General features: G+C 41.5%; 1 protein-coding gene across 1 annotated transcript in view; it reads right to left on the bottom strand.

Annotated features, from left to right (window-relative positions):
* The window catches only part of RNASET2 (ribonuclease T2), a 40,149-nt gene that overhangs the window by 2,487 nt on the left and 20,949 nt on the right, over nt 1-16,713 (bottom strand). Inside the window, 5 exon segments of the mRNA XM_065401613.1 lie at nt 474-548; nt 763-808; nt 8,896-9,009; nt 14,995-15,065; nt 16,233-16,290. Coding sequence (XP_065257685.1) covers nt 474-548; nt 763-808; nt 8,896-9,009; nt 14,995-15,065; nt 16,233-16,290 — 364 coding nt within the window.

Consider the following 16,713-nt stretch of genomic DNA (forward strand, 5'->3'; position numbering starts at 1 on the left):
CATAATGTACTGATTGTGCACACTAAATTCACTACTGCACGCTAATTTACAGATCAGTTGCTGGCATGGAAAGGGAAAATGGAATCAGATTTTTAGGCAGCATTGGCTGGAGAAGGCAGACCATTTAACTCTGTCTTTCCGAATCATAGGAAAAGCCATAAAACTTTGTTTAAACTTCTCCAAACAGGAATTCTTTGGGGACACCGGGTAAGCTTCTGAATTTGCCTGATCCACATGCGCTATCAGGCAAAGTCTTTTTATTTTTAGTAGGACAGAGCTAAAATTTGGCTTAAGATGAGTCAGTTGAGTACTGTATGCTTTGAAGTAAATATATTTCAGGGGATATTTGGAATGTCCCAACATAGAAGCAAAAGAGAGAGGAAAATCATCAGAAGTTAATAAATTTAGTTTCATCAAGGTAAACTTTTGTTTACTACTTCAATCAATAAGGGAAAAATAAAAGAAAGTTTTACCTCTTCTGGAGGAAGGCACTGAACCTTTGGTGTTACTCCATAAACACTTGTAAGGGCTTCTTTTATGGCTGTCATCTGAAGATTTAAAAGCCAGAGAGAGTTGAAAGGCATATAGCATCACTTCAACAAATTCCATATTTGTATAGTCACAAAAAGCCTTTTGCATGAAAAACAACTGTAAACAGCTATACAATTAGAAGAGATTGCTTATCTGCAGCAGGTTTGAAGCTACCCACTCCTTCTAGCAGCGGTACATTAAAATGACTTTATAAGTATGACAGCGTCTTACCTGGTAATAGGTACTGCTTGGCTTTATCCCAACTTTCAGGAGACAACTGAAATGAATACAAAATGCCTTTTGTGGAGTAATACATCTTACATTTCATGGGAGTCACTGCATGTAGATATACTACAGCTAATCAATGGGTAAATGGAAAATCCTAGTGAGGGAGCTAGATAGACAGATTAAAGCAAGGAGAATGGGAGAAGCTCAACTTCCCCTCCTTTCCCAAGCTTGGTAACTAGCATTCCCCTTACCCCTTGGCTGGTGCAGTGAGAACTCCCTCCTCTCCTGCTTGAATTGACTTTAACCATTAGAGCCAGATCCTCAGTTGCAGCTGGGAGGGGGCCCACGGCATTCTCTGCACTCCCCAAATCCATGAGCTATGGTGTGCCAGTCACCTGATACAGGTTAGAGCAGCAGGTCACATCTCTTTTCCCTCAGCTGACCAGAGGGAGCAAGGAGTAGGAGTTGTTATGGTCACTGTGTGCTACTGGAAATCCCTGTACATGGGGAGATTTGCCAAGTTTAAGGTCACTTTGTACCACTGGAAGAGCACAAAGCGGCTGGAGTGTGGCTTGCGATTCAGGACCATTGTCAGCTGAGAATAATCAAGTTTTCCAGTTTATTTAATATTAAAAGCATATTTTTAAATTATAAGTCATTCAATAAAGCTAAGCAGGATAGGTGGATCCCTGTTTTAGACATCTGAGTCCATGTTTTAGGGACCCAAGTCCCTCTTTTGCCTCCACTGAGATCCTCAATACTCCCACTGAACCCTGTAGGCACCCACGCTCACTCAGCACCTAAGTTTTTCATAGTAAAAGTTCTGTAGGTACCTATGTTCCTGTCTCTGTGCATGTTCACTGCTGCCTTCCTCTAGGTGTTCTGACACCTGTCTCCTGCCTAAGTCCCAGAGTGATCCATGAATCAGGGGAAGATAGTCCTTAGCCCACCTAAGTAGAGGCAGTGCCCAATCCAGTAGGTGTGCTTGAAAGGTCCCATTCAAAATTCTGCCAGAGGAGGACGAGGTGGTGGTGCTGCCGCCCACCTTACAACTTTTAGCCCAGTGACTAAAGCACTTGCCTGAGAGGTGGGAGACCCCACGTTCAGTTCCCTCCTTTCTGTGAAAGGGGGAGGAAGGATTAAAAACAGAGGTCTCCCACCTCTCAGGAGAGTGCTCAAACCACTGAGCTAGGGGTATTCAGATATGGGGTTCTTTCAAGCTCTCCTGATGAAGCTGTTCCACTGTGGATAGATAATGAAATAATGGTTGGAGCAGGTGGACTGGACCCAGGGTCTCCCAGCTCCCAGGTGGGTACCCTACCCAACAGATTACAGACTCATTCTCTCTCCTCCAGTGACTGTTCCACTGTGTATAAATACTTAAAATGTCATTGGACCAGAGAAAGTGAGAGAATGATGCTGTAGTCCAGTGGTAAGAGCACCCATTTGGGAGGTGGGAGACCCCAGGGACCAATACCCCAGCTCTAACCTCTCATTTATCCACAGTTTCAACAGGAGAGACTAAGGGAATCCCACATCTGCATATCCCTGTCATGGTTCAAGGCAATTTCACCTGTATTTCTCCCTTGTGCTCCAGCAAGGGCACTCACTCTCAGGCTTCCAGCTCCCTTGCCATCACCCCTCTTGCCTTCTGATCAGAGTATTTCCAGGCAGCGCAGTCCCCTGCCTACACTGTGAATTCCCCAGCAAGGCAGACTGCCTAAGCAGGCCTGCTTTGCTTTTTTCCTCAGAGGTTATAAACAGCATAATTGCCTACAGGTATAAGTTACCACATACCCCTTTCTAAGCAAGCACATTTATTCTTAAGGTGAAAGCATTACAGAGAAAATATTACAAACAATAAAAGAACCTACACATGCTAATAAGCTTATCAGAGATTCCCTCCCTGCGCTCCCCCACCCCAATCTCCAAAAAGGGCTCTGGTCCATGTCAGTCCTTCGAAACCTTTCCTAAGGATTGGGGCCCCCCTTTGGACCAGACGTCCTGTCTTTGCTGGATTAGAATGAAGGCTCTGAGTCAGTTTAAACTCAGGGTATTTAACCAAAAGTCCTTTCTTTGTCCGCTGGCCTCTGGAGAATGCTGCTTGAACTAGCATAAGTGAGCCTCTTTAGGAGGTGGTGCCTCTCTGGAGGTGTTACAACCTGAGTGAATTTGCCTAATCACCCCCACTGTTCTTAGCTCCTGGAGGGGCTGTGGTTACCCTCCCCCATGGAACTACATACAGTCCCTGGCCCACAGTGATACACACTTAATACAGTAAGATCTCCCAAAGATACTGCAGGAAACTGCAATATTTGTCACAAGCCCACAGGTCAGTGGTTAAAGCCTTCTCCTAAGAGATGGGAGACCCCTCTTAAAATCCCTTCTCCCCCTCTAGCAGAGAAGGGGGAATTGAATCTGGGTCTCCACATCCCATGTAAATGCTCTAACCAGTGGACTAAAAGTTATAAGGTGGGTAGCATCCACTCCTCCTGTCATAACTATAAAGGGAAGGGTAACAGCTCTCCTGTGTACAGTACTATAAAATCCCTCCTGGCCAGAGACTCCAAAATCCTTTTACCTGTAAAGGGTTAAGAAGCTCGGGTAACCTGGCTGACACCTGACCCAAAGGACCAATAAGGGGACAAGATACTTTCAAATCTTGGGGGGGGGGGAAAGGCTTTGGTGTGATCTTTGTTTAAGGGGTTGTTCGCTCTTAGGACTGAGAGGGACCAGACATTAATCCAGGTTCTCCCCATCTTTCTAAACAAGTCTCTCATATTTCAAACTTGTAAGTAAAAAGCCAGGCAAGGCGTCTTAGTTTTACTTTGTTTTCTCAACTTGTAAATGTACCTTTTACTAGAGTGTTTATCTTTGTTTGCTGTACTTTGAACCTAAGACAGAGGGGGGTCCTCTGAGCTCTTTAAGTTTGATTACCCTGTAAAGTTATTTTCCATACTGATTTTACAGAGATGATTTTTACCTTTTTCTTTAATTAAAAGCCTTCTTTTTAAGAACCTGATTGATTTTTCCTTGTTTTTAGATCCAAGGGAGTTGGATCTGTATTCACCAGGAGTTGGTGAAAGGAAGGAGGGGGGAAGGGTCAATTTCTCCTTGTTTAAGATCCAAGGAGTTTGGATCTGTATTCACCAGGGAATTGGTGAAAAGTTTCTCAAAGCTTCCCAGGGAAGGGAATGGTGGCAGCGGACCAGAACTAAGCTGGTAGTTAAGCTTAGAAGTCCTCATGCAGGCCCCCACATTTGTACCCTAAAGTTCAAAGTGGGGATACAGCCTTGGCACCTCCTTAGGGCATTTTGTGTGGAAAGAGGCAGGCACCCAACTCATTTCTGCTTAAGCCATCTAACTCTAGGAAGCAGGTGTCCTTAGGCACCTCTCTGCAGCCTGGACTTAGGTGCCTATCTCCAAGAAAGCTTAATACATCCCCCTCAGATTAGCTTAGGCAGCTCCCCATCTATCATGCTGGCTTTTGTGGATTGCATTCTTAGGCACCTATCTCTCCCCATTCATTGTATAGGGACCCTAGGTGCCTAACTCAGCGTTGTTCCTGTTTTTTCTGGGTGCCTAAAAGTTAGGTGCCATGGACTCAGCATTGCGATGCCTAGTCCCTTAATGGATTGCACCCTCCAGAACCTGAAGTTGGTGTACCTCATTCCTCTAGGCCTGATCCTATGAGGAGCTCAACAATTCAATTGCTAAGGAAATCAATGGGCCATATCCCAACAATAGGAGTTCAAGAGGAATTGTAAGTGTTCAGCAGTTCTCAGGGTTTAGTCAAATGAAAGCTGATGGAGCTCAGCACCTGGCAAGATCAGGTCCTGTACACACCAGTTTTAATCAAATTGACTGAAGGCATCTTCCCAATAAGTGACTGTCTAACTCAGTCATTTGAGATTTTTGCAGGTTGGTAACTAGGAAGATACAATGTTATTCTTACAACAGCCTGGAGTTGTTACCTCAAAGAAAATAATTAAAAAACAAACAAACGTGTACCTTTATATAGAGGTTGAAAGAAGAGAAATTAAAAAAAGAAATCTTTTAGCAATTCTAACTGTACATTTTCCTGTTGAAATTTGCAAATCAGTGCAATAAGAATGTTTAATTCAATATTCACTGGAAGAATAATGAAGAATGTTAATGCTCTTTTTTTTTAAGCGATAAGAAAAAACCCACTAGCTGTTAACTTCAAAATTTTTCAGTCTCCGTTCTTTGTTTCACAGCGCAACATTCACTCAAAGTAAAGAGCTCTACTGTCGGTCACCATTCATCTGCAACTCATTCCTTAGTCACATTGTAAAAGCTACCCAGGACAATAGAACACAGGCAATTTACTAATCAGACATATTTAAACTGCTTTTATTATTACATTTGAAATGCTCAGGACTTAGGTCTAGAAAAATCTATGACTGGATATTAGAAGGCAGCTACACAGACTGGAGGGGATGAAAATCGCTATTTCATATTGTTCTGTGTATGTAAAGGGAGTAAAAAAGACTTTGGTAAGGAGCTGTTTGAATTAAGACAGCAACAACAACAAAACTAATTTTAAAAAAAAAGCTAATTTAGGTTAAGTACTGAAGGATTTCCCCCCTTCTCTTAGAAGGCTGTTTTGTTATAGAGGGTATCTTGATTGTCAGATATGGAGCCATGAAGACATTTTCCCCATCCAGTGAACAGGCAGGGACCTAGGATTTTTCTTTTTGCCTTTCTCTGTAGCAGCACTGGACCAATCAGAAAACTGAGAAAAAGTAAGAGTAAAGTACTGTGACAGGGTGGCTGGCCCTGAAGTAGGTTCAGCTTCGCTGTGCCAGAACAGTTGCTCTCAATTTGGCCAATTCAGAGAGCAGGGCAGCACCTGGGGGTTTTAGAGAACCACAGAGAATCCGAGAGGAGCAAAACCTGATCAGACAGACTCTGAGTGAGGGCTGTCTAGGAGGAGAAGATTGGCAGGAGATAAGGGTTGCCAGACACAGAAGGTGTTTCCTGGGGGAAGGCTGAAGGCAAGGAGAATAGAGGGGTATGCTGGCTGACCTCCCTCAGCCAGGGCCAGAGGGCTGAAGGGGAGAAGAGGAGTAGCAGCAGAAGGAAGTGCCTGGTCGCCTAGTTGGAAACTGAGGGCTGGAGATGGCTGAAGGCAGGGAACAGTAGAGAGGCTCATCAGCTGACATCTCCATGCTGGAGAGCTGGATCCGGGGGAACAATGAGAGGTCCAGAGGGAGGGAGGGATGCTCCCCGGCAAGAACAATCTCCCAAAAGAGAAGCTTTGGGGGGGGGGGGTCCCTCTGGGAATTGCATTCAGAGGAACAGAAGAGGACTGACAAGGAGCTTAGGTGTAGTGGAAGACACCAAAATCTAATATGGAAGGACTCCCAGCAGAGATGCTGGGGTGTGGGGAGGGAGGGCAGGGGTTCCTGCTGGGAAAAGCAGTGTTTTAAGGACTATATCCACTGAGTATAGGAAATTGACTATGCTTGGGCCTTTTTGTAAAGGATGGATTTGCAGTACGGCTTTGGATTTGCAGTACGGCCCCAGAGAAAGATGTTCTTAAGGCAAGAGAGCTGTTGTAGAGTTAGTGAGGGATTTGAAGAGGCAGGCGTACTGAGGCAGGCATGCCTGTTGTGCCATGGCCTCCTGCCAGAGGGTGCGCTAGGCAGGACCTCACTATGACAAATAATTTTACATGGAGAGCAACTAAAATGATAAAAGGTTCAGAAAAACTTGACCTATGAGGAAAGGTTAAAAAAAGCTGGGCATATTTAGCCTTGAGAAAAGAAGACTGAGGAGAGACCTGATAAGTCTTCAAATATGTTAAGGGCTGTTATAAAGAGGACAATGATTAATTGTTCTCCATGCCCACTGAAAGTAGGACAAGAAGTAATGGGCTTAATCTGCAACAAGGGAGATTTAGGTTAGATATTAGGAAAAACTTTCTAACCATAAGAGCAGCTAAGCTCTGGAACAGGCTTCCAACTGAGGTTGTGGAATCCCCATCACTGGAGGCTTTTAAGAATAGGTTGGACAAACCCTTTTCAGGGATGACCTAGGTTTACTTGATCCTGCCTCAGTGCAGGGGGCGAGATTTGATGACATTGTCCTACATTTCTATGATTCTACCATTCTTGAATTGTGGATGCCAGAACGGGACACAGCCCTGGTTGCACCAGTGCCACATACAGAGGTAAAATAATCTTTCTACTCCTCTACGAGATTTCTATTCATGCATCCAAGGATCATGTTAGTCCTTTTGGCCACAGTGTTTCACTAGTATTTCATGTTCAGCTGATTATCCACCACGACGACATCTTTTTCACAGTCACTGCTTCCCAGGATAGAGTCCCTCACAGTATAAGTACAGCCTTCATTCTTTGTTCCTAGATGTATACATTGACATTTAGCTCCCAGCTTACCAAGTGATCCACATCCATATTAATGACCCGTCCTCCTCATTATTTACCACTCCGCCAATTTTTGTGTCATCTGCAAACTTTATCAGTGATTACTTTGTTTTCTTCCAGATCATTGATAAAAATATTAAAATACATAGGGGTAAGAACCAATCCCTGTAGGACCCCTACTAGTTAAATCATGAGACCCATCAGTTTCCACATTTTAATCTATAAAATGTGTGCCATGTTAATTTTATATAATTCTTGTTTTTTAATCAAAATATTGTGCAGTGCCAAACACCTTATGGAAATCTAAGTATATTACAGCACGGCTAGTACCTTTATCAACCAACCTTGTAATCTCATCAAAATAAGATATCAAGGTAAATTGACAGGATCTATTTTCCATAAACCCATGTTGATCATATTACCCTCCTTTAATTCTTTATTGAGTCTGTTATCTGCCGCTCCATTACCTTGTCCAGGATTGATGTCAGACGTAATTCCCTGGGTCATCCGATTTCTCTTTTTTAAATATTGGCAATCAATATTAAATATTTAAAAAACGCTCCCAGGCTGATAATTTCATGTAGGTTTCACATGGGACATCTGTATGCTGCAAATTTGCACATTCAAGCAGGGAAATGAGAAGCTGAACAGCCTGCTAGTCACTACACAGGGGGGCATTTTAAAAACGGCTCCTAATTAATGTATACCTAAGGAGCTAGGACAAGTTGTTATCTCCCATCTAAATTTTGTGTGTGTAGCCACCAGTGTGTTGGAGCAGTGAGAAGGGATCATCCAATAGGAATAGGAAGACATAACACACTGTTAATTGCTTATGAGTGCATGGTGGGGGCTTTGGCACTGATTGACATCGGTGTTTCAGGCTGTCCTCTGTTTCTATTGGATCCTTCCTCTATAGTCCCTAAATCCTAGTCTATTATTCTCTCTCTCAGAAGCTGAACAAGAGTTTTGCCCTTGGCTTGTCCTTTTCCACTAAGAGAAACGATGCATGCATTTTATTTTCTAAATTTTCTGAATTTTTTTTAATTGGCCCTACTATTGTAAAATTGAGTTTCTCAAGCACTATGTTGTATATAGGTTTTTAAAAATCTACAAGAATGTTTCTGGTTACATTACAACACTTCTAAAAGGTATAGCAGCCAAAACTTGACTCCCAATTTGACTGTCTATTATAACACCATGCAAATATCTCAGGCCCTAAATGCCTTTGCACATACTTACCTCTACTGCCGTGAGTAATCCCATAAAAATTAGTAGGGCTACTCACAGAAGTAAAGTTGAGCACATGTGTAAGTGTGTGCAGGATCAGGACTTCAGTAAACAAATGGCAGCCTATGGTATCTAAAAATGAATCTACCTTAAGGGTCAATCTTGCCATTCCCACTGCAGTCAATGGGAGTTTTACCTAAAAAGGATGGCAAAATTGAACTCATTAGAGACAATGAAGACACTTACTGACTGAAATGGAAGTTGGATTGGTCCTAGTATCATGTGATGAGAAAAGGAGACCGTACTACAACTTAAAATGGTAGCAGAATAAACCTTGCTCTGGCTCTAGAGTACAGTATTAAAGACAACTGGCATCAACAGTCATTTTTCCACTGCAGAGTGAAATATTTAGGGTTTTTTCTTTGTTGTTAAGTGTACATCAAAGCCTTTTGCACCACTAAAATAATAAACCGACAGAAGGGGTAGATTTCCATACCTGTTGAGGTCAAGTTTTTGGTAGAGATCCAATGTTCTACCAAAATATTTCTTTTGAGAATTAAGAGGCTCCACTGTGGCTGCACAGGTCCCATGTTTCTCCCACTCATGCTTCCTATGGGAACAAAGCTAAATTCAGTTTTTAAGAGACATGGAATCTGCCCAGGTATACTCAGAATGCAAAGAGAACGTCCCTTTAAGGTAAAGAGTTCTTATCCAAATATTAGTGTAAGAACAAGCATCTGACAGATGAAGTTCATAACTGTAACAGGAGAAAATCATCACATCTCTTACAAACAACCGCACATACAATCAGCAAGCGTAGGCAAAACCCCCCCAAATCCTCTCCCTGTATCGCCCTGCACCTCAATACAAGTAAGCAGAGATACTGATTTCTACAAATACATCTTGTTCACTCTGCCACAGGTGCCAGGTGCAAAAAATGAGAAGCCTCCCATTCCCGGTGCCAGCATCTCAGACTGAGACTCGATTAGATGTGATAAGGCAGAGAACCCTAGCATGTAGTAGAGTACATAACACAAAGAGAAAACATTGCTGTAGGAGGGCAGATTTTCACAGTTCTATTAGTGCAAATTGCTAAGGAAATATCAGGATGAGGCAAAAGAAGAGAGACGCTAACTTGCCCACTGACTGAGACCATAAATGTAACAGTCAGTGGCAGAGCTACATTTTACATATTGTGCTTCATGGTTTTGTGGATTCTGAAATGTAACAAGACTTATGAAGCCATCCAGTGACAGGATATATTTTTCAAGTCTGATAATTTAGTGCCACATACAGTAGAACGTACAATACAAAAGCCCTGCCTCCATGAGATTTTATTATTTAGTACAGAAACAGAGTTCTATCTGGCTGGTGAACTGGGAACATTTTTTTCAGTAACACTGCATGAGAGAGTTTCAGACTGTCCTATAAACTATACAAGAGAGAAAAAGAGGATGGTCCGTTGGTTAAGGTACTAGTCTGGGACTGGGATATCTGTGTTCAATTCCCTACCCTGCAACAGACATACTGTATGACCCTGGCAAATAGATTAGTCTCTCTGTGACTCAGTTTTCCACCTGTAAATTAGGAATAAGTAATACTTTCCTATTTCACAGGAGTGTTGTAGGATAAACATATTGAAGATTGTGATGTGCCCAGGAACTATGGTGATGGTGGCCCATATAAATAGCTTAAACAGATACAGAAAAATATCTGAAAAATATGCATTGTGGGCTAACTTAGGTAAGCAGAACATACCCAAGTTAGTCACGGCTTGACAAAATTTAGTCATACTAGTGTGATAAAAAATGTTGTATTATGAGAAATGAGTCATGTTCAGAAAGTTAAACTGTGAGAATTTGCCTCAAGTGTTAACATTTCTAAATTTCTTTTAGTATAAACTTTAGTGAGGTCTTGTATACTACCATAGTAGGCCATGCAATGAAGATGTCCTAAAACCTGGTTCCTTACAATAATGTCAAGCCTATCAGTATCCCAGAATGCAAAAAATAAAATAAAAAATAAAGCCATACTCTGTTTTGTCAGTGGACTAACACATACAAAGCAGGAAATTCAGCTATATCTCAAGGCATATTTACTGTGAAAGATGCAGGTATGGAATCTTTAACACGGACATCCTTTTCCCAAAATGTTCATTAGTGACTGGGGTTAAATAGATGTCAGCACAAAACACAAAAAGCTTGTAATGAATGATTAAAAATCCCTTCGCTTTTTGGATGCCTTGCTTTCAATCCCTTGACTCTTGTGATGTCCCCTTTATACATCACAAAGAAGGGGCACAAGTCCAATTTTTTTTTCTTTTGCAGGATGCCTTTGAGTTATGTGTTTACCAGAAAAGTTAAAGAACTTACTTAAAGTACGAAAACTCTTATTAAATACTTGGAATTGGAAAAAATGGCACATTTACTTTTGAGCTGGGAGTGAGCATGAAGACTGAGTTCAAGATTTGGGGATGGGGGTGATTATGTGTAACTGGAAGACTGTATAAGTTCTTGAAATTAGGGGTTTAGAATGAAAATGTTTCTCTCATTCCTATAGCGTTGTTTCTCTAGAGTTATTACAAATGTGACAGATCAAAGTATATCTGTAGGTATCCATGCCAAACTACAAATCAGAGGGTCTGCAGATTTGGTGGAACTTTAGGAGCATGCAGCAGCTGCTTGGGAGAACTGCTGATAGTTTTAGGGCCTTGGCAACTGGACTGTAGCGTCTCCACTGCCAAGAGGCCCAGAGCTCTGCCCAGCCCAGCCCAGCAAGAACTCATGGGACCCAAAGTTTGGGTTCACTACAGCCTGGTGAGTGTCCAGGAGGGGGTGCTCACCCCAGCTTGCAACAAAAAAATTAAGATAACCCTTCCTAAAGACAAGCTACCTATTTTGCACAGCACAACTACATGAAAGAAGAGAAAAGATGTAGAAATAATTCATTATTTCTAACTGTTGGGTATAGGAATGTGGCATTTTACCTTCACCTCTTGCACTTAACAAAACACAACTAAGGAAACTATGGAAACTGCAGAAATTCCTAGTGAAAAATAAGAGACCAATTTCTTTCTTGTCTAATGCTCAGAAAGGCCTTGATTTTTCAAAGCGCTTGTGTGGCAAACAGCAAGAAAGGCAAGGTCACCGCACTTGAGCATCAGCTCATGCTTGTGTCGAATACGGATGCAGGACAGTCCTCCGTACGGGCAGCAATGAGTAAATAAACAAACTACCCAACAACAAACCTCTTGTGGATCTCTCTGACCCTCAGCAGCATGGGGGGAAAGAAGAGGCAAGGCATTAGTGCACAACAGGTGTGTCTGAGGAGACATGAGTTCAAATGCTCAGCATTCAAAGCTAGGCAGTTCCCTCTTTTGATTTCCTTCTGCTAATGGGCACGCAGGAGCACTCACTTATGCAACCTGTGCAACCTGCCCTGCTCCATCACTTTTGACCTTGTGCTGACATGAGTAATTCTGCCTCTGCACTACGCAGCGCTGCAGAATACCCACAATGCAGCAAAAATTGTTGTGCTCACCATTGTAGAGGGAAGATGGGATGTCACTTTCTCCCAAACAGCACTGCAGAGCTCTGCTCCACTTTGCAGGAGCACTGAAGCCTGAGTGTGTGGTGGACAAAGCTAGAGTCATATAGATATCAGGTGGGTCTGAGAACTAAACAAATGCAGTGGCTCACAGGCATATAGATATTGCGGGAGGAATAATGAGGAGCTGCAACCCACAGCTGTCCATAACTTGCAGTACTCAAAGGGGATTAGATGCAGATAGTTGCCAGGTCTGTTGATTCTTTCTTCTGCGCTGTACACATTTGGGTTGAGCCTACAGCCTTATGTGTTTGGGATGAACAATCTTTTCAAGAATTTCCCCCTAAACAATTACTCCACACGGGACACTTTCAATTTAAAAATCATAAATTGTAGAATACATACATTTCTCTTTCCTATGATTCTTAAGTGGAAGGATTTTTTAAAATCCATTTACTTGTCACTTTGTATGCTCTTTAATATAACTCTTTCATTTAGCTTTCAACAATGAAAATCTATGTAGTCCGTTTCACTTTTAGGTTCTTCATGCTGAATTTTTCAAGGTTTTATACTCTAAAAAGAAATATTTACAAGACTGTTTATTTGTTTCATAAGAACTATTTTAACTGAAGTAAAAAATGTGGAAGCATTTCAGCGGTGTTAGGTTTGCTAAAAGCTTGTAGGTTCATAAAATCAGTAATTAAGAGCCATATTTAAGGCAACACTGTCCCTTATTAAACAGCTCCCAGTATTAAAGGGAAGGATTTCTCACAGTCAACAAATACTGGTCACAGAAAAAAATTAAAACATACCTAAACCAACTGCCATATTGCTTTTATACTGCTGGTAACCCCAGGTTATTTCAACTTCTGGCAAGACTGCTGTTGGCTAGCCTTTGAGTCAGAAATGCTAAATGGAATCAATAGCCATGATGATATATGGGACTAGAGTAGATTCAAAGTTTTCAAGGATTTTTCTTCATTTTGATCAAATAGTCATTTTTTACCAACAAATTTGTATGAAAATATTTCACTTGTATTTATCAAGATCTGCTGTCCACTACCATGACATCATATCTTGACTTTCCCCCTCAGAAAAAAAAAAACAAAAACAGAAGCTCCTATATACTGTTTTCAGGCCAAAAGCTCCCAACTGTTTAGATGAGCAAAGTGGAGTAAAGAGAAGTTGATCAGGGTACAGGAAATGCTAGTTCTGTGACATGTTTCTCTCGCCCTGGGATTATGCGGGGATTGGGCTCTGTGTAGGGAGAAGGCAGGGTCAAAAGGACAGCCACTCTCCCTGCCTGCTTTATGATACTGCCCCAGAGAATTTTCAGTCCTCTAGGTGGAGATAACCCACCCAATCCTAATGAAAAGCACCTCAGAAACTAAGTCAGTGAAACAATGAGGAGTCCGGTGACACCTTAAAGACTAACAGATGTTTTTGGGCATAAGCTTTCGTGGGTAAAAAACCCACTTCTTCAGATGCATGGAGTCTCCTGAAGAAGTGGGTTTTTTATCCACGAAAGCTTATGCCCAAATACATCTGTTAGTCTTTAAGGTGCCACCAGACTCCTCGTTATTTTTGTGGATACAGACTAACACGGCTACCCCTCTGATACTAAGTCAGTGAAGGATTTTAACTCAGCAGCTGGGAGAATCTAATAAAATACTGAATGAGTCCATCAACTTTTTGGGTTGAGGTTTTGGGTAGGAAAGGCTCTTCATTCACAGGCATGCTCTGTCTCCTTTTCACATCTATACAAGGAACCCATGCTGTGAGACAGACTTACAATTTCTCTAGTGAGCCAGCAACTTCAAGCATATATCAAGCAGATATGAAGAATTAATACATTTGCAATGGGACAAAGAAAGAAAACAGTTTTTTTATCTTCCCTTATTTGACTGAACACAGAGGAGACATGGAAACCATGGTAACAAGCTTAACCTACTGCAAACACCAAAGACCCTGCAGGATACCATACACAATAAGAATCATGTTTATCCTGTTACTAATATTGGACCCCACACTGCAGTCCTGCTTTCCAAAACACAGTCCTCCATCCTATAAATGTGACCTACAGTCTTGATTCCCAGAGGTATGCCCTTGTGTTTAGCTGTACTAAAATGCATGTTGTTAAGTGAGGACAGTTTACAATAAGTTCTACAGAGGAATCTGGATCAAACCTATCTTTATAATTATTTATTGCTTCACCAATTTGTGGGCCATTTGTAAATCTTACCAGCACTGATTTTATATTTATTTCCGGATTATTGATAAAGATCATGAATAGTGCTGGGGAAAGAACAGGTCCCTGTGGGACACCACTAGAAACACCAATGTTGGATGATGACTTCCATTTACATTTTTTGGGGTTTTTTTTTTTAAGATCTATCAGTTAACCAGTTTTTAAATCAATCCAATATGGGCTGCACCGATTTTTGTATAGTGACTTTAAAAAAAAAAAACACCTCAGGATATTGTGTGGTGCTATATCAAAATGCCTTACAGAAGTAGATGTGTAGGATATCAACACGGTTGCCTTTGTCAACCAAACTTGTAATCTGAAAGAACACTATCAAGTTTGTTTGACAAGAACTCATGGGTTCTTGATTAGTAGCTCTCTGCACCTTCATATACTTCTTGTATGAGGAATTTCAATGTCTCTCTAAATGTGTGCCATTTTACCAGTCCTATAGGAATGTGTGATACACCTACAAGAGGTCTGTATATGACACTTATTAGGTCTAGATGACTGCACAGCGTCTCACTGTAGTCCTTGGGACACAACAGTGGTGTAAGGGTCTACACAGGTAATCCTTTGGAAGACTGAGGCCAGAGATCCTGCTTCCATGTAAATATTAATATTGACGAAGCATAAGAAACACAGAAGGAAAGTGCAGAATCATTTCTAAAGTTGTTATTCCAAGGTTTTTGTTGCAACTACAGCAAGCATCTAAAGCCTGGTACCAAATGCTCCTTCAGATAAGTCATTTAGAAAGACTATAAGATACATCCAAAATGATTTTCCATTGTAGCTTGAACTCACCAGAACTGGGTGCGATTAGGAGATGAATGGAGTACATCAGGCCAGTATTGTCTCATGTCTGGCAAGAGATCCTAGAAATTAAAAATATGTATCTACCCTGTGTAGCTGAAAAGGGATTTCATACTCAATATACATAAATGGATACATTTTCAAAACATTGCCAATCTCCTTGGAGATTCTTGGCTGAAACCCGTTATATAGGTGGAAAAAAATTATTGCTAGGTGAGTAAGAGGTTTTGTGCCCTGTGAAAATGTATCCTTATGGCTGTTTCAGATGCAAATGTACAATTAGATTTTGAAACACTGAACAAAAATATTTCCTTTCTTGAAATCAGATACATTTCTGTAACTGTTTAATTAACTGATTAATTTCTGCAACCCTACGGAAATCCTCTTAAATTGTACAGTTCCTGTCTTACTCATCTCCAGCCTTTAATCCCCCACCCTGTATTATAAAGCAATGTTTGACTGATAAATGGACTTTTCCGTTCTTTATGGTTTGAAAGAAGTCAAATTCATCATAGAGCTTACTGTTCAGCTCTCCTTAATTTGCATTCCCTGCATCCCTGCCTGCAGATGCACCTCACTTCTGGGAAAGGACAGGCTGCAGCCACCACTGCTTTCACTTCCCTTATTGGTTCCATCAGGGGAACAGCTTTAAACAACAGATGATACTCAACAGGAGTCCTACTACTGGATGCTATGTGGAAAATGCACTCCTAGGTGCTGGGCTGCCCAGCAGCACAGAAGTTGCAAGGGGTGCTCTAGTTGTACCCTCCCTAGGGTGACCAGATGTCCCAATTTTATAGGGACAGTCCCGACCTTTGGGTCTTTTTCTTATATAGGATCCTATTACCCCCCACCCCCGTCCCGATTTTTCACACTTGTTGTCTGGTCACTCTAACGCTGCCCTCCAGAAAGACTTTTTGCCCCGGGAGGCCCAGAGCCAGTGTTCTGCCAGTTTCTACTTGAAAAGACTAGGGAATGACTCAAGCCATGTGTGTATACAAAACCAATGGTGATTTGAGGGAGTCGTTGAACTTCATAGAGACTTAGAATAAGGGAATAAAGCACCTAATGAATGCTGGAATGGGAATTTTTAAAAGCATAACCATCTCAGATTACAAATTAAATCAGAAGTGATATGCTATGAAGTTATATATATTTGGGATTTGAAAAGGTAATTGTGTTCAATCCTGCTCAGAATTAACATTTTAATTTAAATAAATTAAAATTACCTTAATCTCAGTCACATTGAAGTGCCATGTTCTATTACACTCGTCTACTTTATCAGGCCTAGGGAAGAAATATACAAATGAAAACAGAATGCCCACTATTAGGTACTGGGTGGAAAAAGTCGTGTCACGGAGCTACATTTCAAAGTTACAAGATTATAGCTTTGAAATTTGAGTTTAAAAATCCAAGGAACCCAAGTCAATCTCTACAGCATTTTAACCATCACAAACTCATTAAAATTCATTACGTACTAATTGTGGCTGAACTCTTTTAAGTGCAGAGGACCCTGTTGTGCCCTTCACACCACTTTAGCTATGCATAAAGTGCCTGAGTGGTGTGGAGGACTTTGCCTGGGCCCTCTCCAATGAAGTCAATTCCACCCTGAGTCACTCAACTTACGATTCCCCAGACCCACACAAATTCCAACTGCCTTGGAACCTAGTTGTAATGCTGTTGACAGTTTTATAGAGGATAGGCGACCAA

The sequence above is a fragment of the Emys orbicularis genome, chromosome 3 (assembly GCF_028017835.1).
Source record: "Emys orbicularis isolate rEmyOrb1 chromosome 3, rEmyOrb1.hap1, whole genome shotgun sequence".
In the NCBI taxonomy this organism is placed as follows: domain Eukaryota; kingdom Metazoa; phylum Chordata; order Testudines; family Emydidae; genus Emys; species Emys orbicularis.